The sequence below is a fragment of the Calidris pugnax genome, unplaced genomic scaffold (genome assembly GCF_001431845.1).
Source record: "Calidris pugnax isolate Ruff unplaced genomic scaffold, ASM143184v1 scaffold17, whole genome shotgun sequence".
Taxonomy (NCBI): domain Eukaryota; kingdom Metazoa; phylum Chordata; class Aves; order Charadriiformes; family Scolopacidae; genus Calidris; species Calidris pugnax.
In genome coordinates, this window is record NW_015090794.1 from 3,284,433 (window position 1) to 3,304,794 (window position 20,362).

Consider the following 20,362-nt stretch of genomic DNA (forward strand, 5'->3'; position numbering starts at 1 on the left):
ATGACTCTTGCTTTGAGCCACAGGGATGTTTGTTGGGCTCACAGGGAGAGGGCTGAGTGAGTGAAGGAGGGTTCTACAAAGCTCAAGCTGAGGAAAAGTGGCATGAGAATGTCACCCGCTTCCATGACAGCCTTTACACAGTTCCCTGGGAGCTGTGTGAGGAGGGGAGGTGGTTCACAGAAAGCGCATTGTGGTGAAGATAAACCATTGTATCACCAAAAACTGGGCTGCGTTGCGTCAGGTGCTGTACAGGCATCTACTAAACACAAATCCAAATTGCTGGCCATCACCAATGACAAGGAGTGAGAGGTCAGTGCTGTTCTCATGGCACACCTCAAAGAGTTTTGGGGTTTCCTAAGTATTGAACAGGGAACTGTCGCAGTCTGTTGGGTCCTCCTCCAAGTGGGGTCCCCTGTCCTGGGCACTGCTGTCTCAAGGAGGGCTGAGAAAGGCCAAGGTAAATCTACCCACGACAATACAGAAAGCTTTGGGGTTTGGTTTGCTGCAGCGTGTGGGGTTGGTCCTGAGCAATGCTGAGCGTTTTTGCAGCTTCAGTTGCCTTCAGCTGGTGTTCAGCAGTTACTCACCTCATGGGCTGAGTGTTTGCCTGTTCTGTGGCACCTTCCTAGCCCCAGCTAGCCATCACCGTGGCATTTTCTGAAGCGTGATCATACCTGCCTCGCAGGTCATCTCAGCCAAGCCTAGCTGAGCCAGAAGAAAAGCTTTTGTGAGAAAATCCTTCCTTGTCTCACTAAGATTACATGGACAAGTTTGGTCTGTCAGAACTCTTCCCTCCTGATTTTTATGCCCCTTGTCTTCCCTGGCTGTACACTTTTGCCGTGGGCATGATGAGGCACGTACTGGCACGTCCCCTTGCCCATGGGTTGGGGGACATAGTGGCTGCCTGGGCCAAGAGAGGAGAGGGGTGGTTGCTCACAGGGGTTCGTGTCACCCTTTTTTTCAAGCTCAGCAACTCCCCCAGGAGTTCAGGGCAGTGGCACCCCAATGTACCCACTGCTTCTGCTCTGCTTTCAGTGCAGTTCATAGCATCATCAGGGTTACTTTGCTGCTTTTAATAACGTGTAAAAACTGCAGGAGGTGTATTGGGTGCTGGAGTGGGGTGAGAGTTCTCTGTGCAGTGCCTGCTCCTGGGAGAGGCTCAGCCATGGGAGCATGTTGTTCTCCTGTGTGTGGTGGGTGTCCCAGCAGTAGAAGTCCCCCACTGTCAGTGCCTGTCTTTCAGGCGAGCCCTGCTCACTACCCTAGGAAAGCTCTGCCTTTTTCTGGCAATTCTTATTAATTGGATTGCCCACAATTGTCTCCACAAGCCAAGACTGAGTTGCTGCTTGATATTCAGTATTTTGAATAGTTTGGAAACTATCTAAAGAGGATGAGAAACTCAAACTCCCTTTAAAGTGAGTGACGGACTGTCCTGCCCCTGGGGATTTTTCTGATCAGAGAAATAAATCTGTGTGTGCTAAGAGAGTGGTTGTTTTTTTCGGCACTAGCCTAAACCTCTTCAGTCTCAGAGCAGGCAGGGAAAAGCTGGGAGGCAGCACGGAGATTGGCTAAGCTGTGGGATTTTCCAGCTGAATTTACATATCGCCCACTGCTCTGCATGCCTTTCTGTTTACATCACTTCAGAGCGATACACACGTACACGCACACAGATAGCGGAAGAGACATTTAGACCGAGGAAAAGCCTGCCCACAGCTCAGGAACTTGGTCATGGTGGCGTCCCGATGGGCTTTGCCGCTCCGTGCCGGCTTGGACGGTGAGTTTCCTCCAAGGTAAAGTGTTTGCCCCGGGTGCTGGATGTCAGGGCTGTGTCAGCAGCGTTCCCCGGGAGACTGCTGTGCTTTAGCAATCGTGGATATGAGTGAGGGAGGAACTGTTTTCATACCTGTGTCTAGGTCTTAGTGGAGAAGCAGGAGGTGTCTGGAATCCAACACCAGTTTAGAAGTGGGTGCCTGTTGCCTGTCCAACAAGCTGGAGCTGTGTTACGCTGATTTTGTGGTCCTTCAGAGTGACCTTTGCAAGGATGTGTAACACTGGGCTGTGCAGCCACCCGGCAAGTGGTTCCTGAGGTTGCTTCTGGTGGTTTCAGAAATGGGAAGTCCTCGATATTCTGTAGGTGAAGTTGTGAGCAAAGAAGCCAAGTTTGTGAGAAGAGGCAGTACCTCTCACTGCCTCATCTCAAGTCATCGTGGCTACAGGACACGGCACTAGCCTAAACCTCTTCAGTCTCAGAGCAGGCAGGGAAAGGCTGGGAGGCAGCACGGAGATTGGCTAAGCTGTGGGATTTTCCAGCTGAATTTACATATCGCCCACTGCTCTGCATGCCTTTCTGTTTACATCACTTCAGAGCGATACACACGTACACGCACACAGATAGCGGAAGAGACATTTAGACCGAGGAAAAGCCTGCCCACAGCTCAGGAACTTGGTCATGGTGGCGTCCCGATGGGCTTTGCCGCTCCGTGCCGGCTTGGACGGTGAGTTTCCTCCAAGGTAAAGTGTTTGCCCCGGGTGCTGGATGTCAGGGCTGTGTCAGCAGCGTTCCCCGGGAGACTGCTGTGCTTTAGCAATCGTGGATATGAGTGAGGGAGGAACTGTTTTCATACCTGTGTCTAGGTCTTAGTGGAGAAGCAGGAGGTGTCTGGAATCCAACACCAGTTTAGAAGTGGGTGCCTGTTGCCTGTCCAACAAGCTGGAGCTGTGTTACGCTGATTTTGTGGTCCTTCAGAGTGACCTTTGCAAGGATGTGTAACACTGGGCTGTGCAGCCACCCGGCAAGTGGTTCCTGAGGTTGCTTCTGGTGGTTTCAGAAATGGGAAGTCCTCGATATTCTGTAGGTGAAGTTGTGAGCAAAGAAGCCAAGTTTGTGAGAAGAGGCAGTACCTCTCACTGCCTCATCTCAAGTCATCGTGGCTACAGGACAGTTACTAATGGTACTTCAGGGGAGTGATTTAAATACAGCTTTCCCAGCGTGGTGTTAGGTGGTTGTGGGACACTGAATGGTGCTTCTGTCTGAAAGCTGTCAGTAGATTTGCTGTGGCGAAAGTGTCCAATCCACTGATTTCTTCAGGCATCAAGGATTCAGTGCTTGTTTATCAAAGGGCAGGGCATCTCTAGTTTGATCACATTTTGCCCAGCTCACGTGCTACCTGGGAAGCACTCCCTTTCTCAGTCACTGGTTAACACTCCCTAGCACTGAGTGTAGCTGTCTCTGCTCTCCTGCTTGTTCTCAATGGCAAAGTCCAAGGAAACTGTACCAAAAAAAAGAGCCGGTGATTGAAATTTACTGTGATTCTGTTTTTTGTTTGTTGGTTGGTTTGTCTTTTTTTTTTTTTTTAAATGTGAAGAAGCTGATGCATTTCAGATGTATCTTAAAAGTGATCTCATTGCACCCAGAGGACAAGCAAGAGCGTGTCACGAAGTTTCAAAACTTTGGAGGATGTTGGGGGGGGGGAAGTGGGGGGGGAAGTGATACTGTGTGTGTTTTGAGTGGTGATTATGGTCTCAGGTTTCCTATTACTTTAATCTGGAAAAATCCCATAATGATAGGAGGGGTTAAACCTTTCCAGGAAAGCGTGGCCACCAGTAAGGCAAAGCAGTATGAAAAGCCCTCAGTGCCTGCACAGCAATTGGGGAATGAAGTAGAGAAGAAAATTTCGATGGCCTTGGGTATAGCAGGGTGGCTCCAGGAAGGGAGAATGCAGCAGAAGAGACACACGTTCCTCTGGCTTCCTTGGAGGACATGGGCTGCAGCATCTGCTAAAATCTTAGTACATTTATTGGTGGTTGATTCAAGCAAGGCAGAGGAGGACCAGTTAGCACCAGTTCTGCTGTGATTTGTGTATGGGACTATTTTCAGCTCTTGAAGCATGATATCTCAAGCTCCAACAGGGTAGGTTTAGACTGAACATTAGGAAAGAATTTTTCACTGAAAGAGTGGTCGGGCATTAGAATAGGCTGCCCGGGGAGGTGGTTGAATCACCATCCCTGGATGTGTTTAAGAGTCTTTTAGATGTGGTGTTGGGGAGGTATGGTGTAGGGGAGAACTTTGCAGAGCAGGGTAGATGGTTGGACTCGATGATCCCAAGGGTCTCTTCCAACCTAGACGATTCTATGATTCTATTCTATCTTGTATTACGACCTGCCATTCCCTCTCAAAAAACAGTAGCAGGACTGAGAATTTGGTCTTGGAGGGGTAGGAGGTTGTTGGTTTGGAGGTTTGGTTGGGGTTTTTCTTTTTTTTTCTTAAAAAAATCAACAGTTTAATGAAGCGAACACCCCAAATGGATCTGTTCTTTGAGTGAGGATGTGAGAAAGACCACAAGCTGTGAAAGGTGCGGCGTGCAGCACTGTAATTTAGGGCAAATTTTTAAAGCACCTTTGATTAAGAGCTTTGTGTGGAAGAGCTCTGAGGCTGTTTCTGCCAGCCTGGCCACCCAGCAGCGACCACTGAGCTAAGACAAGCCAGTCTCAGTTGCAGAGATCGGGCACTACCGAAACCTGGCTTGTATCACGACCTGCCATTCCCTCTCAAAAAACAGTAGCAGGACTGAGAATTTGGTCTTGGAGGGGTAGGAGGTTGTTGGTTTGGAGGTTTGGTTGGGGTTTTTCTTTTTTTTTCTTAAAAAAATCAACAGTTTAATGAAGCGAACACCCCAAATGGATCTGTTCTTTGAGTGAGGATGTGAGAAAGACCACAAGCTGTGAAAGGTGCGGCGTGCAGCACTGTAATTTAGGGCAAATTTTTAAAGCACCTTTGATTAAGAGCTTTGTGTGGAAGAGCTCTGAGGCTGTTTCTGCCAGCCTGGCCACCCAGCAGCGACCACTGAGCTAAGACAAGCCAGTCTCAGTTGCAGAGATCGGGCACTACCGAAACCTGGTCTGGGACCTTATGCATAATTAAAATGTTGTAGTGGGTGGATGCTTCCAGGTTTCCTAAAATGGAAGTGAAGCCCCAAGTGTAGCTTTTGTGTCATGGAAACAGCATTGAACATTGGCCTCTGTTCTAACTTGATTTTAGTTTTTTTGGGAAAAATGAGATGCTTTGTTCCACTAGAGCAGTCACTTCTGATCGAGTTACAAGCACATTCGAAAGTTATTGCTTCAGGTTTTAACATGAAGTATTGCAAAAAGTTTTTCTATCCCAAGGACTCATTACCCTTTAGGAAAAGCACCTCCTACAAAATGATTTCCCTTTTCTGAACTGCATTTGTACAAAGGAATGACAGTGTTCAAACAGCTGTTGAATGTGCTCTCTCAACTTTGCAGTCAATTGAGGTGCTGGTAAAAGTAGCAGCAATTTAAAAATATCACTTGTATTTGTATTGATGACAGCTCAGTACAATTATGGTCTCAGTTTAAGTAGCTCAGAAAAGTTTGTATGATGTTTAAGAGCAATACAAAAAACTTGTAAACAGTAAAAAGATTCTTTCTGTTCCGCAGAAGCAAAGACCCCCCCAGATGGAGGTGCCATGCTCTGTTGGTAAGGCTGAACTTTGTGTTTCATGTTCTTCTAACACTGACTCTGGGCATATGCCACGGGCCTTAGAGAGGTCACCCTAGGATTAAGAAATGCCTTGTTGGGTGAAAGTATTGGCCTGCCTAGCCCCAGTCCTGTCTTCAGCAGAGCATGAAAATGGATGCTATTAATGAAGAGCACACGAATCTGATCACTTTCTACCATCCATTTGCCTCATAATTTTCCCACCGCTCAGAGTAGTTGGATTAGGGACTACATCCCGTTGATCGTTTTATTTGTCAGTCCCTGAATTTTCTCAAACTACACTGTGGCCTTTTTCCGAAGCAATGAGCAGAACTGCTACAGCACTCGGGAGACAAGTACATCAAGGTTTTATGTAGCACCCAAACGACACCCTTGCGATTGTTCTCCACAGCTTTTGTGATGCTGCTCAGAATTTCATTGGTTTGTTTGTCTGCTGCTGTCGTCTGGGCTGAGAATTGCATCCAACTGTCCACGGAGACTCCAGTGTTTCTTTCCTGAGTTGTAGCTGCCGGGTCAGAGCTCAGCATTACCTAGGCCTGCTTTACATTATTTTTACCTAGATGCATTCCTTGATGTTTTTCTCCATAAAGCTCATCTGCAGCTTTCATGTCTTCTCAGCTTTGTGAGGTTCTTCTTGAGTTCCTCACCATCAATATGGTAGATGACTACCAAAAGAGCTTAGTGTTGTCTGCAAACTTGGTGATTCCACTGCTCGCTCGTTATTCAACATCTTCATCTGTGATCTTGGAAAAGCTTATTCAGCAGTGTTTCCTGGGGGAGCCCTTGCGTAGTCTGTCTAACCTGAGGAGTGACCATTGAACTCCACCCTGTACTTCCCGTCCTGTGACTGCCCTGAGATATGTCTGTCTCATTGATCTGCTGTAGCTCACGCACGTTCTTATGGCTCATGATTTACAAGTCAGACTAGATGCTGATAAGTCCTCATCATCACATTCTTTAAGCCCTGTTAGTGTAGTTTGCAAGCGCTTATGAAATGAGTGCTGTTTCCACCAGAGATAAAGGCCAAGAAAGCCAGTGTGACTGTCCCAGGGTTGTCTTTGGAGAAGAGTTTGCATTTGAGCTGATGAATCTTGTCTCACTTATGCTTTGGTCGGAGACGTTCCCTTGCAGGTTACTGTTGGCCACTGAGAATTGGTTCACAGATAGAAAGTGTGGACAACACCTTGGTGCTCTAGAAGGGCAAGGTGGATGGAGCTACTGGACTGGATTTATCAGCCCTGTTACCTCCCCCAGGAGATCCCTGGCTGTGTGAGAGCTTGCGATGCACCCGAGGAAGGGGCTGTAGGCCACAAACACACACCCCTGCTTTGGGTCCCCACTTGCCTTGCCCCTCTTGCCCCTGTCCCCCTGAGCTGGGCTGCTGGAGCCTTCCCCTTCCGGCTGCGCTGGTGTAAGAAAAACAGAAGCTTGTGTCTTATGCCGTAAATACCCAGGTTGTGAAATAAAGAAATTCACATCATCCACAGCCTTTCCCCAGCTGGAGCAGGATAACCCCGTGCCTGCCTTTCTCATGAGGCAGCTGTGCACATTGGCCTCACTCTCCAGCAAACGCTCCTGCTGTGCCTGGTTTTTGCCAGCCCAGCAGTTTCCGCAGGGGTGAATAACCTTAAAGACAGCTTCCACGAACTGAAGAGGGAAAAGAGGAAGAAGGGAGCAGACGTAAGTCGTGTTGCTGAGCTTTACGGGCTGTTGACTGCGTAAGGCACACAGGTTTCTTGGCAGAGAGACGCTGGGCGTGCAGGGCGTTGTGTCTGCCAGCCGCTCCCCAGCGGTGCCACGTGTCACCTCTGGGATCCGATGCCATCCCCACGTCTCACCCTGGAGAGCAGCTGGAGCACAAACCCCACAGTTGCCATTGTGCCAGCAATAGTGTAGTTCCCGCGTGAGAAACGGGCTCCTAACTGGGATCAGGCAGGTTGTGATGTTTGTGAAGAACGAGATACCTTCTCCTCAAGCCACGTGCCCCATCAAAGTCTTGGCCTTCATCTTGAGGTTGGTTGTAAGGACCTTTTTTGTGTGCACTTTGGTGGCTGAGAGGACAGGAGACCCTTTGAGGTACCTGTGCCAGTCATAGAATCATAGAATGGTTTGGGTTGGAAGGGACCTCAAAGATCATCTAGTTCCAACCCCCCTGCCATGGGCAGGGACACCTCCCACTAGAGCAGGTTGCTCAAGGCCACATCCAGCCTGGCCTTGAACACCTCCAGGGATGGGGCATCCACAACTTCCCTGGGCAACCTGTTCCAGTGTCTCACCACCCTCACAGTAAAAATGAGGGTGGTGAGACAGACTCCTGCCAGACTCCTCTTGTGGGCAAACTCTTCAGTGTGGGCCAGAGTATTAGCAGGGCCAGTGGTCCTGGGGGTGCCTCCCCTCCCTGATTTGAGCTGCAGTGATGGGGTTGGCAGCAGCCTGAAGCAGTCAGCATAAAACCACTCTGTTGCTGATCCTGTTGGCCTCCGCAGTGGGGGGAGAGAGCACTGATTTCTCCTGCTATCTCCGCAACCACTGGTGGTTGGATTTTTCCTTGCCTGGAGTACTAAAGTAGGAATCTTAAGGCTTTTTCTTCTTGCTGAGTCTCAAAAGCCTGAGCTGATTCCTGTGGTGTGCAAATGCTGAAACCTGCCCTTTCTTCTCCCTCGCATCTGGTTACTATCAGCTGTGTGATTTAGCACATCGTGGATCCCCACAGCTTCCTTTTTCCAGGCTAGGCTTCTCCCCCTCTTTTTTTTAATGTCAAAACCACTAAAGTTGCATGTTTTTTCTTTTTTTTTTTAAAAAAAAGATAATAAAAATTAACTCCAGGCAAGGAGAGTCTGGATCACAGGCTGGATTCCCAAGCTGATCTCCAGATGTGTGGGTCCACACGTGCCTCTCTGGTTTAAAGGGCAGCCCTGTGCTGTTGTGCTGTCAGGACATACACGTTCTTTCAACAGTTCTTGTCGTTTTAGAGCAAGTGGAGCCTGTCTTCTCACTGCACGTGTCAGGGTGCCTCTGCAATCTCTTTTGCTGTAAATCATAACCTGACCCTGTAGTGTCCTGGGCTGGAAGATTGGGAGAATGTTTCCAGCATGAGGGTTTTTCATCTGATTGTCTGTGCAGCTGCTGAAGATGCTCAGAGTATTTCTGGAGCCCCTTTGTATTTGGGCCTCTGAGAAGGACTTAGCAGCCCAAAGGATTCCTTCTAGGAAGGATTTTTTTTTCCTTCTAGGCCACAGAGCGTGTGTGTTTTGTAATACAAAATATTTGATACTTTCACTGTGTCGTAGTCTCTATCTCCTCAGGGCACGGTTCTGCTCAGACCCCGCAGGCTGAGGACCTCTGTCTGTTCTCAGACCAGGGGCAGGAGCTCCCCATGGCCAGTGCAGGGTCCCCCAAGGAGGAACACCAGCCACCTGGGAGGGATGCTTGTCCCCTGGGCCTGGGAGCACAGGACAATGTGGCTGGCAGCGTTCAGATGCCAAGCCGAGGTTCAGAGATCTGGTGGTGATTTTCCCAAGTGCTGTAGGAAGCTGGTATTGATGTTGACAATGCCAGCTCTTTTCTGCCTCCTTTTAACTTCTTTGATAACAGTTGGAAAAGGCCTTTCTCACTACCTTTTGGAAAAGAGCTTGAGATGTGAAGGAGCTGTCAGACAGTGCTCTGGAGAGATGTCTGCTCTGTTGAAATGCTTCCTGTATATGGTGGTTGCAGGGATTTGGGCTGAAATCAGATATTCATGTGGTGGCTGGTGTTCTGCAGCCTGGCTGATATTCCACTCGACATTTTTTCCATTGCTTGCATTCCTCTGGTTTCTGTTCAGAGAAGACACGAAGCAGGCTCCCTGCTGCTGCTTGCAGGTAGGTTGCTCAGCCAAGCTGCAGAGCACAGGACATGCTTCTAAACCATGAGTGGAAAATCCCTGTATTCCAGCCTGCATTCCCTTCCTCGCTTTGGATTTATCCAAGATCTGTTGAAGCTGGAAGGCGTTTTGCATCCGTTTCAGTGAGGAAACTGGAGATGTGCCTCCTGAATGCATTTCACCAGTAAGCAGTTCTGTGGCCCGCTGGGTCACACCAGCAGTGATCACACCACGGTGGACACCTCCTATCCTGCACAGGAGTTTCAAAGGCAGTTATTTAAAGGGTCGTGCTTATCCTTGGCTGGCAGGCCATAACTCACTGATGGCAGTAGCTCAAGTGCCTGTTTGTTGCACATCTGATCCTATGTTTAATGATATTACAAAACTACACAAACCGTTACTTGTCCTCATTCTTGTTTTTTCCTGTCTCTTTATGGTACAAAGCGAGTGCTTTCCCATTGCTTTTTTGAGTCTCCATCTGTTATATTTGAAGGCAATACATGAAAATGAAAGGGGAGTGAAGCTTTTGCCTGTGTTTCCAGACAGCCTGCAATCCTCCATAAGGATGGGCTTCCTCTCTTTCCATCTGGGAGACGCTGTCTGCCTTAAACCCCCAGTAGGAATATTTGATATGCCAGATTCCTTAGTGCTGTCATGATGGGTGAGGTGGAAGCATATCCCTGCTCTTGTCTTGGGAGTAGTGCAAAACAGAGGGTGTTTGGGTAGATGCTGCTGAGGTTCTCTGAAGAAATCATGAATTCATGGCTCTTCTGGAAAGGAAGTCCCTCTATTTCCACCCTAACGTGGGAGGAGGAAGAGGATGCTGAATCCCTTCTCCAGAGGAGATTGGTGAACTTAGCTGTATCATTAGACATATGGAGCTGTAGGGATACGTGCATGTTATTAGACATGAGATAATGCAACCTTGAAACGTGAAATCACGGGAAATGTGGCAGCCTGTCATCACTTAGGGAAGTACTTGCTGTGTGTTATTTATGAGGGCTGCATCATCTGGGGGTCCCAGCGAAGGTGAAGACCCTTTTGTGCCAGATGCTGCACAGATATCCACATGAAGATTCTTTCATCTTTGAGCTTTGTCGTCCAGAAACGCTGTGCAGAAGAGATAAACTAAAGAGACTTTAGAGAGGTTAAAGAGGACTAAAGAGACTGCAGGGAGGAAGCAGAGAGCCCCAGTGGCTTTCCCAAGGTTGTGAGGGGCTGAATGGGGTTCAGATCTCAGGGGCCCACAGCCAGTGTATTACCCAAAAGGCTTTCTCTTCCCTCTTTCCCGCTGCCCACCCTCCCTGTCCCTTCTGCTGTCTGCTGTAACAAACTACTGAAAGGAATAAAAGGATCCTGATGGCCAATGCCAAACTTCTCTTCTCTGCTTGCTGGAGCCCAGCTTTAAACTCGGCAGGTCTCCATGATGCAGCAGCACAACACTACTTCATTCCTGCTGTTCTTGAGACAACTCCAGCAACTCTGCTTAGCATCTCCTTAGGGATCTGGCATTTGCAAACAGCCAGGACAGCGCTTTCAAATGTGTGGAAAACATTATCCAGATCCCTGTTTTTAAGATGGTCTTGGGTTTGGTTTTGAGGGTTTTGTTTGTTTGGGCTTTTTTTTTTGTTGGGGTTTTTGGTTTTAGTTTTAGACTGTAACTTTTTTCGAGAGTTTAGACCTGGGCGGTGATTCCCTGGGCTGTGCTGCTGCTGTGCTCTGCTGGCCTGAAGACCCCCAGCGAGTGAGCAACACCAAGTGTTGTGTCAGACGTGGCTGGGCTGTTGGCCATTTGCAGAACACTGGTCGAGGACATCCCCAGCATCACCTTCACAGTGTTTGAAATGTTAGTGCAGGATGACACCGGCCCCATGTGCAGCAGCCCCACGCTGGGGCTCGCCAGGGAGGTGGGTATACTCTTGGGATGGGACTAAGGAAGCCCTGGGAAGGTCCCAGGTCACAGCCACGTTGTGTGATTGTGTCTCTGTGAGCCTCAGTTTCCCTTTCTGTAAAGCAGTGAAATCACAGTGGTCTCTTTTAGAAAGAGCTTGGAGTTTTAGGACTTGTCACCCTTAGATAAAGCCAATTGCTAGAAACACCCAAGATGCTTCTTCATCTCCCCAAAAGCTAGAAATGTGGGCACCAAAATGTGAGTTTGAAAGCCTGACCAGAGCAGTGCCATCTTTGCCAGGGCCAGAAGCAGGGACTGATTGCAAGTGTCTGTGGGGTGTTTCTTCCCAGGCACTCTTCCCTGGTGAATGGCTCCCATCCTGCAAAAAGGGATTTGGGTTGTCTTAGTAAACCGTTTTTGGCCTGTGTGTCCTCACTGCAGATGTCTGTCTGGTCTGTCTGTTTAGCCCTTGGACTCCGCTGCTGGCAGTGAGAGTACCAAGACTTAACTATACCTTGGACAGAAAGGGGTGTCTTAATCAGGATCCTTCCTGAGCAGCTTGTTCCTGGAGCACAGAGTCCCCGTCCCCGTGGCCAGCCTGGGACAGCCTGCAAGTGCCAGCAGTACCTTTTAGCTGCAGGGATGAAGGGGCAGCTTGGGAGCAGAGCTCAGTGCCCTGCTGAACCCTAGTCTTCTCTGATGGAACTTCTGCTCAAGCCAGAAGCATCTCCTTATGATGGCAGAGAGGAGGTGCAGCTCCTTCCCATGGCTCCGAAGGAAACTCTTTGAGAGCATCTCGTCAGATTTGCTGGGACAACAGCATAATTTTGTGCCCTGAAGCCAGGATCAGGTTTCAACAGAGGTTAAAGACAGCAAACTCCATGTGTTTCTGCAGATTATTATTGTGTAATACTTGACTTTGCAAACTTGAACCTAGTAAAAAAACTGTAAACAATGGAGGAAGAGAAACGAGCCCCTCTGCTGACTTCTAGGGGAGAGAGGGTTTCTCTTTCTGGCTGATGGTCCAGATTTTGCTGGTTGGTTCTGACCAGAAACTGGGAGTGAGATTCAGAATCGCAAACACGTTACTTGAAGTAAGTTTTATTTCATGGTTTCCTTGACCTTGACTGTGATGGAAAGGATTCCTTTAATGCAAATACAACTAAATCAAACATGGGATTTTTGCTTTCGGCTAAGATCTAGCCCTGGCTTTTGTGTTCAGCAGTACAGCCGAGGGCTTCTGAATTAAATAGCAAAACTCCCGCTGAGTTCATCACAGGAACGGGACGAGGTCTGTGCTCATCACCCTTTTGAATATGAGGCAGCCTTAATTTCTGGGGATGTTTAGGCTTTGGTTTCCTTGGCTGGAAGTGCCAGAAAGGCTGGCACAGCCTGTCTGGGAAAGAAGCTCCCTTGGAGGGACCTCTTTCTGCCACCCTATCTGACAAGGATGTGGAGCTGCTGAGTTCCCAGGGCACCGTTGCTTCCTTCTGGGGGTGGGTGTTCCTGGAGGGAGGAAGGCAGTCACAACCCCTTGTGCTAAAGCAAAGACTGAATGTCTTTCTTGGAAGGTGGCCTGAGCTGTAAAGCTGTGAGTGAACAAACTCCCTGGGCTCTGGAGTCCAGGCCAGCTCAGCCTGAGCCTCCCAGTTAATGGGATAAGGGTTTTACTGGTGTAGCTTTACATCCAGAGACTTTTTCTGCCCTCCATCCACTCAGAGTTCCCCAGCACACTGAAAGATCAGACTTGTGTCTGTAGGCTCTGCCAAAATCCCTCTGCCTGCCATGGTACAGTGCTGCGCGCCATTCTAGCGAGCGGGAAAGAACGACACACCAGTATGATGCAAGTTCAAATCCAACTTTATTAAACAGGCTGCGTTCTTATATATTCTTTCTGTTCTTCAAGTTCCCAAGCCGTTGGCCAGGAGGCAACCGGAATTACTGTAACATCAGCACCTGTATCCATCATCATTAACACATTATTTATACTGTTCCCATCAGGTCCTGTCACAGTGACCCTTCTTTTCGGTCTCTCAGCACCTAGCACTTGGCAAAAAGCAACATTAGGGGTTCCTGTTGATCCAAATCCTCCGTCACCCGGGTTTGGGACACATGCTCTAAAGGGAATTAATTGAGCAATAACACTGCCCACAGGAATATGAACTGGGGGTGCAAAGCATTGCACCATGATTCCAATTGGCCCTGTATAATCAGCATCTATACATCCTGGAAATACAAAGATTCCTTGCTTTGATGCAGACGATCGACCTATTAAAAGAGCTGATAAATTGTGTCCCAAAGGTCCAGATCCATTGGAAGGAAGTACATGTACCGCAGAATCGACAATGTTTACTGGTTCTGCAACGGCCAAATCGACTCCCGCGCTCCCTCTTGTGGCGGATGGCAGTTCGTCGAGACAGCCGCGACTCTGTCTGTTTCCTGTTTCCTGTACTGGGCACTGGTGAGGCCTCACCTTGAGTACTGTGTCCAGTTTTGGGCCCCCTACCATAAAAAAGACATTGAGGTACTGGAGCGGGTCCAGAGAAGGGCGACAAAGATGGTGAGGGGTCTGGAGAATAAGTCTTATGAGGAGAGGCTGAGGGAGCTGGGGTTATTCAGCCTGGAGAAGAGGAGGCTGAGGGGAGACCTTATTGCTCTCTACAACTACCTGAAAGGAGGGTGTAGAGAGGTGGGGGTCGGTCTCTTTTCTCAAGTCACAGGCGACAGGACAAGAGGAAATGGCCTCAAGTTGCGCCAGGGGAGGTTCAGGCTGGATATTAGGAAAATTTTTTTCACTGAAAGGGTTATCAGCCATTGGAATGGGCTGCCCAGGGAGGTGGTTGAGGCACCATCCCTGGAGGTGTTCAAAAGACGGGTTGATGAAGTGCTGGGAGGTATGGTTTAGTGATGATGTTCCTTGTTTGTTGTGTGGGTGTCTATTTTTGTCAGTTAGGTTGATGGTTGGACAAGATGATCTTTAAGGTCCCTTCCAACCTAGAAGATTCTGTGATTCTGTGATATTTGTATGCTGCGTCCCTCGGTGCACGGCTTTGCCAGTTTCCCTGACAGATGCCTCCAGTCAGCGGAGTTCCGTCTTTTCGAAATTTCGAGCGACAATCAGTCGCTTTATGTCCAAATTTACCGCATTGAGCACAATTACCATTCAAAGAGTTCTGGTTTCCTGGCTTACGGGTACAAGGGCACATTCGCTTAACATGACCTTCTTGACCACATTGATAACATCTTGGCTTTGAATTTCTGTTCCCATTCCCAGCCCTTCTTTCTGTTCTAAGAGCTGTTGCTAACGCAGAAGCATGTATTTTTGCTCTAGTTTCTTCTTCCACATAGGGAGCCCTAGAGCATGCTTCTATTATTTGAGTAATGGATGCCCCTGGGGGTAGACTTGAAATTAACTGTTTACAGGTAGCATTGGCATTCTGAATGGCAATCTCCTTGGTTAATACTGCTTTTAATTCTGGTGTTACATTAGGGGCAATTTCGATAGCTTCCCTCAATCTGTCTACAAAGGCAAGAAAAGACTCGTTCGGTCCCTGGGAAATTTTTGTGTATGGTGGGTTAGGTGCATTCAATTGCGGAAGTGCAAGGAATGCAGTTAAACCAGCATTTTTTGACAATTGCAAGATACGAGTATGTAATGCTGCTTGTGCTGCCGTATCCCAAAAAAAAAAATATCATAAGCGTCCTGAATTGTAACCAAGAGTCCTTTTTGCCGACTCTAAAGCAATAATTCAACTAAATCAGTTTTTGATATCTGTGTTTCAGTTTTTTCTGCTAACTTCATTAAACTATTAATAATTGCTTGTTCTACTGCTGATGCAGCATTTCCCAGCCTGCTAAGTTTCCTGACTCACCGGTCAGCCGTGCACGACTTCGCCTTTCTTTGGGCGCCCAGCTTATTTCTCTGCTGGCAGCAGGATCCTGGCTTGCTCCGCAGTGTGGTGTTCTAATCACCCTTTCATCATCACGTCGGGGTCACCAGATGCTGCGCGCCGTTCTAGCGAGCGGGAAAGAACGACGCACCAGTATGATGCAAGTTCAAATCCAACTTTATTAAACAGGCTGCGTTCTTATATATTCTTTCTGTTCTCCTGTACACGCGATCACGCGCCGAGCACGCAAGATAGAGCCAGCTTGATTGGGTAGCACGCGTTGTCCACGCGCCCTTAATCCTTAAGTGATTGGTTAGTCTAAAAAGATGCTATATGCGTATTATTCTTGCTATCAGCATTTTCCCATCCACATTTTCTTACTTTTCTGCTAACTTAAATTGCAACTGTATCCTTTAGTTTTAGCTCATGGCCTTGGTTCACAAACCCTGGTATTCATTCAGTATCGCTAAGGCCCCAACAGTACAGTCTGTTCTGTGCTTGCCGTCGCTGTGTCTTGTGGAGGGGGCTCCCTTTTAGGACCCTGCTTATTAATCACTGCTCTGTGCAAAGGGGTTTGGGAAGAAGCAAGTAACGTGCTTTCTGAATTACGCTCCGACTGGGGATACAGAGCCTGCATAGGACTCTTCTTTGCTGGGGCTGTCAGTCACAGCTGGTACATAGGCTAATTTTTAAAATATTGATGTGTATGGTGATCAGTGGAATGCTGTCTTGTCTTAGAGTAGTCTCCTGAGAAGTCTCATCTGCTCTTAAAACAGTTGTGTGCTTGTAAAACAGCTAATGATTATGGGTATTCCAGTATTTGATTAAAAGGTCATTTTAAAAGATACCATATCTATAGAAAATGCTGAACACTCATCCAGGAATGATTTGAGGAAACCTGACTTTGACCTTGCATCTTGCTTCTGAAAATCCAGGTTTATGTGAGCTTAGGTACATACTTGGACTTAATGCTACAGGAGATTGTTCTCTGAGCACAGGAAAATATGTACCATGAACTTAACTCTCTTTCTGTCTTTCTTCTTCCGCAGAGCAAACTTCCCATGACTAACAAATGCTGGCCTAGATTATGAGCTCAAACAAGAACGCTCGCTACAATCGTTTCTCCAGTGGCACAACAAACATCACTACTTCCGAAAATACTAACGGGGTAAGGCTCGGTGGTGGTGGCAGAGGATAGGGGCTAGGGCTGCTCCTTATGTTCTCATCCTTTCTTTTAAGAAAATGAAGATGACTTTTGAAAATATGGTACTTTCTTGCCTATTAAAAATCACAATATCCACAGATAGAAGTTGGGAATATATATGTACGTTTTTTCACCAGTTCAGGAAGGGTAACAAGCCTTTGGGCTGTGCTGAAGTGATACGCACTGACCTTCATTTTGTCAATATTTCAGACAAGAATGGAAACAACTTTTGGTCCAGCCTACTCTGCTGTGACAACCATCACAAAGGGTGAGTGTATTTCATGCATAGAGCTTCTCCCCAGAGCTCTGCGTGTGATTCCTGCTGTTTTTTGTTGTTGTTGTTGTTTTACAGGTCATAAAAAGATTGGGAGAATCGCTGTGTTCATTAGAGACAGGTGCTGAGGTGCTGTTTTTAGTATTCTGCAGCCCAAGTGTTATTTAATCATGGCATCTGATCACCAGGCGTGATGGAAATGAGCATGCACAGAAATTTTCTCCCATTAGTCAGACTTAACAGTACCACTGGGAAGCCCTTGCTGAAGTTAGGGTAGTACAACAGGACTCGATACAGAGCTCAGTCCCAAATCTTATTTATCTCTGTAAATTCTCACGCAATCATTACGAGCACTGAAAATTCCCATCTTCACTCTGTGCCTGACTGTGTGTTACTCTGGACACTTTGGTAAAACCCCCATGGCCATTTTTAACTCAGACAGGAGGAGGTGCAAGCGTACATGCCCATTTAAAATTCTGGTGCTTTGCTCCTCAAAGCCCAGCAGGTGAGGAAGCTGAGCCCTGACATGTGGTGTGAATGTAGGAGGAGATCTGTTTTCATTTTGGAATAAAAATACCCGTACTTTAGTAAAGATAAACTGTGGCACTTGACACTGATTTAGATAAGGAAATGAATGTCTGCCTGGAGGAAATGTTTGAATTACGTTTGTACAGCACTCTGGTATCTATATATTTTTTGACTCCTGAATCTTTACGTTCAAAATGTTATAGACGTCAGTAATGTGATCTTTAAACAAATATCTCCAGTTTAATTTAGCACCCTTTGCTTGTGCTACAAGAACATCCAGACCTTCCTTGATTGAAACAATTTCTGTTGGTTACTGAAATACGTGGGAGTATAAGGTTTCCTTTTAATAATAATTTTAACCTATGGACCTGGTAGAATGTTATCTGTGTTCTTTTCTGGGCAAGCTGCCCGCAAAGGGCTGCGTGCATTTCAGGAAGCTATCAGAGATCAGGGTTGTTCTGCCTGCACTGATATGTCCAGGTCAAGAACTGGAGATGGGGAATCCATAGGTTTTTCCAAGGAACACTTACAACTACGGGGACTGACCTGTAGCTCAGAAATATTCCTGAGGAACCTAAGCGCTTGCTTTTAATTTTTTGTTTGTTTGTTTGTTTTTTTTATTTGCTTTAAAGCTGACGGGACCAATACTTTTAAACAGCATCGTCGGACCCCATCCTCCTCCAGCACACTCACCTACTCCCCACGAGATGAGGACGATGGCATGGTAGGTGTTGCCAGGAACCCCCCTGATGTCTGGCTGAGCTGATTATCTGTCAAATGAGAGATGTCAGGTGCTCCTCTGGACTTCTCTGTCTCCCTCGACATCCCCATGCACTGCATTGTGTCAGAGGCAAATGTCTGCACCAGAGGCAGGACCAGCCTCAGCGTTCCCTGGCTGCTCCCATGGTTGGTGCACTGGGGAAGCAGAACCTGCTCCTGACCTGGGGCTTTAGGTTGGCACCTTTAGGTGCTCGCACGAGGTGAGCAGTGTGCTCTGGATCTTCTGAGCTTGGGAGAAAACACAGCTACCGTCAGTGATGTCTGGCTGTGGCTGAGGCCAGTCAGTCTTGATCAGAGCGTGTTGGATGGACCGTCCAGCAGCACAGCTGGCCCTGCAGTTATGACCAGAAAATCCATTCCTCTTTCCACCTCCAGATGGGGCTTCTGACCACGGGGAGCACATTTGAAACCTGCAGAGTGGGATGTTGGACACCACAGGCTGTTCTCGGCTGCTGGGGATTACATCATCGGGGTCTTCTCACACAAACCGTTCCCATGTCTTGCGATATCTTTGCAGAAAAGCACTTCCCAAATTTGTGCCCACCTTTCTCATTCATCACACTCACTTCTGAGTAACTTCTTTTGGGGAAATTCAGTGATCCAACAGGCCATAGGTAAAGCAAAATTAAATCAGCTAAATCTATCAAATGAAGAACAGGAAAGCAAACCTCAGTGAATGGACAGATAGCTCTGAGGCCTTGATCTTCTCCTATTCCTAGTGCTTCAGCCACATCTCATAACCACAAGCTCCTACTTAGATTAAAGCATAGGGAGTAGACTTTGTCAGGTTAGGAGACTCAGCTTCCAAGCGAATGGATCGTTGCTGAAGTTAAGCACTAGCGGAGACTGGGGTCAGCAGCAGTATGGAGCTACAACACTTCTTAAAATAAATTTGACACCAGATTGCAAAGAGCTTTATTCTCAGCATCCCATAAAGTTCCTTCTGGTGCTCAGAGCTCTTGCTGGTTTTTATGTGAGTGTGTGTTTGGTTTTGGAATATCATGTTGTCCTTTTCATGCACGGCTTGTATGCAGGCGGCTTTTGTGATAGCTGTAGGTAGCTCACTTAAAGATTCAATGGGGATTAGGGAGGGCTCACCCCGCTCCAGAATGTCAACTCCTCCAGCCCAATAAGCTACTCGGCTGGTGATAGAATGGGGTGTATCTGCCGGGTCGGGTCCTAAATTTAAGATAACTCCTGGACCCCAGTACCCACTGGCTTCATCCTGGCTTAACATTATTCAATCTCCGCCAGTTAAGCACACTCGCCACAAATACTGAGTTTCAGATTCACAAGCATTTCTGCTATATTTCTCTTGCAAATTTGACAGTTGTAACAGATCCCAGGGGCTGGTTTGCGTAGTATTCCGTGGATTACCACCCCGAGGTCCTGTAGTTATTTCTGTTTTGATAACAGGTCTGGCTTCATATTCAGGAAGAGCTGTGGGGAATGAAGGAACGTCGTCTTCTGACTTGCTATTATTGGGACCACCCTAAATGTCTCCATCCCAATCTTCAGGGGATACTATTAATTTCTTAATCTGTACAATGTCAGGGGGTGGGGAGCCTGTATAAGCATCATTTCAACCTTTTGTTCCAATTTTTGCATTTTCTCCTTTTGTTCCTGCAGTTGTTCTCGCAGTTGTTTATTTTCAACGTACAGGAGTAACTCATTTGCCCTCCTGCTCTCTAAATGCGGCTTCCAAACAAGTGCCTAACATTTTGCAGATGACTCTCTTATCTTTTCCATCCTTTGTATGGCCTCTAACTTCTTTTAAATGCTCTTCAACAACTTTCCAAATATATTAATTATCACGAGCCCAATCCTCTGAGAATTTGGGACTCGGGTACACTCCATGCCTCCGTAAATAATCAGTGATAACGCCTGACATCCTGCCGACTACGCCAGTTGTCACGGACGGAGTGATTAACTTCACCTAGTTAGAGTGAAGCAGAGAAAGATTTATTAAGCACCACAGCCCTTCTCTGCCAGCTGCTGCAAACAAACTCACTAACCTTTTTATAGGAAGCTTCCTTTGCTTTTTCAAGAAATAATCTGGGATTTTCCCTTCCACGTCACGGTATTTTCCCTTCTCCAGAAGCTGCTAAGGACTTGTCAGCCATCAGAGAGACGGCTGGAAGAGGAGTCAGAGCCCTCCCGTGACATCCATCACCCCTCTTTCTTTCTTTTTAAAGCTTCTGTTAAGGAAACCAAAAGCAGAGCAGCGTGTTTTGTGTGCAAGGCAGGGATTACTGAGCGGCTGCTGTCATTCTTCCTGTAAACATTGTCACAGGTTCCCAGCCTTGCTGTGCCTACAGGGAGTGGGAACAAGGACTGTACTAGAGCCTTCACACGGAGGCTGCTTTTGTAGCTGATGTGATGGGAACTGCACCTAAAGGTTACAGCAGAATA

At 47.4% G+C, this 20,362-nt stretch overlaps 1 protein-coding gene across 5 annotated transcripts in view; it reads left to right on the forward strand.

The window, feature by feature from the left end:
* TRAF7 (TNF receptor associated factor 7) overlaps nucleotides 1–20,362 on the forward strand; it is a 44,194-nt gene that overhangs the window by 1,302 nt on the left and 22,530 nt on the right. The window contains exons 1-4 of one of the 5 annotated variants that reach the window (XM_014936411.1): nucleotides 1,757–1,774; nucleotides 16,214–16,332; nucleotides 16,579–16,636; nucleotides 17,803–17,894. In XM_014936411.1, coding sequence (XP_014791897.1) covers nucleotides 16,252–16,332; nucleotides 16,579–16,636; nucleotides 17,803–17,894 — 231 coding nt within the window. In that variant the 5' untranslated portion in view covers nucleotides 1,757–1,774; nucleotides 16,214–16,251. Of the gene's footprint in view, nucleotides 1–1,756; nucleotides 1,775–2,377; nucleotides 2,496–15,305; nucleotides 15,325–16,213; nucleotides 16,333–16,578; nucleotides 16,637–17,802; nucleotides 17,895–20,362 lie in introns of those variants that run through there. The other 4 variants (XM_014936410.1, XM_014936413.1, XM_014936409.1 and 1 more) reach the window with 4 other exon arrangements.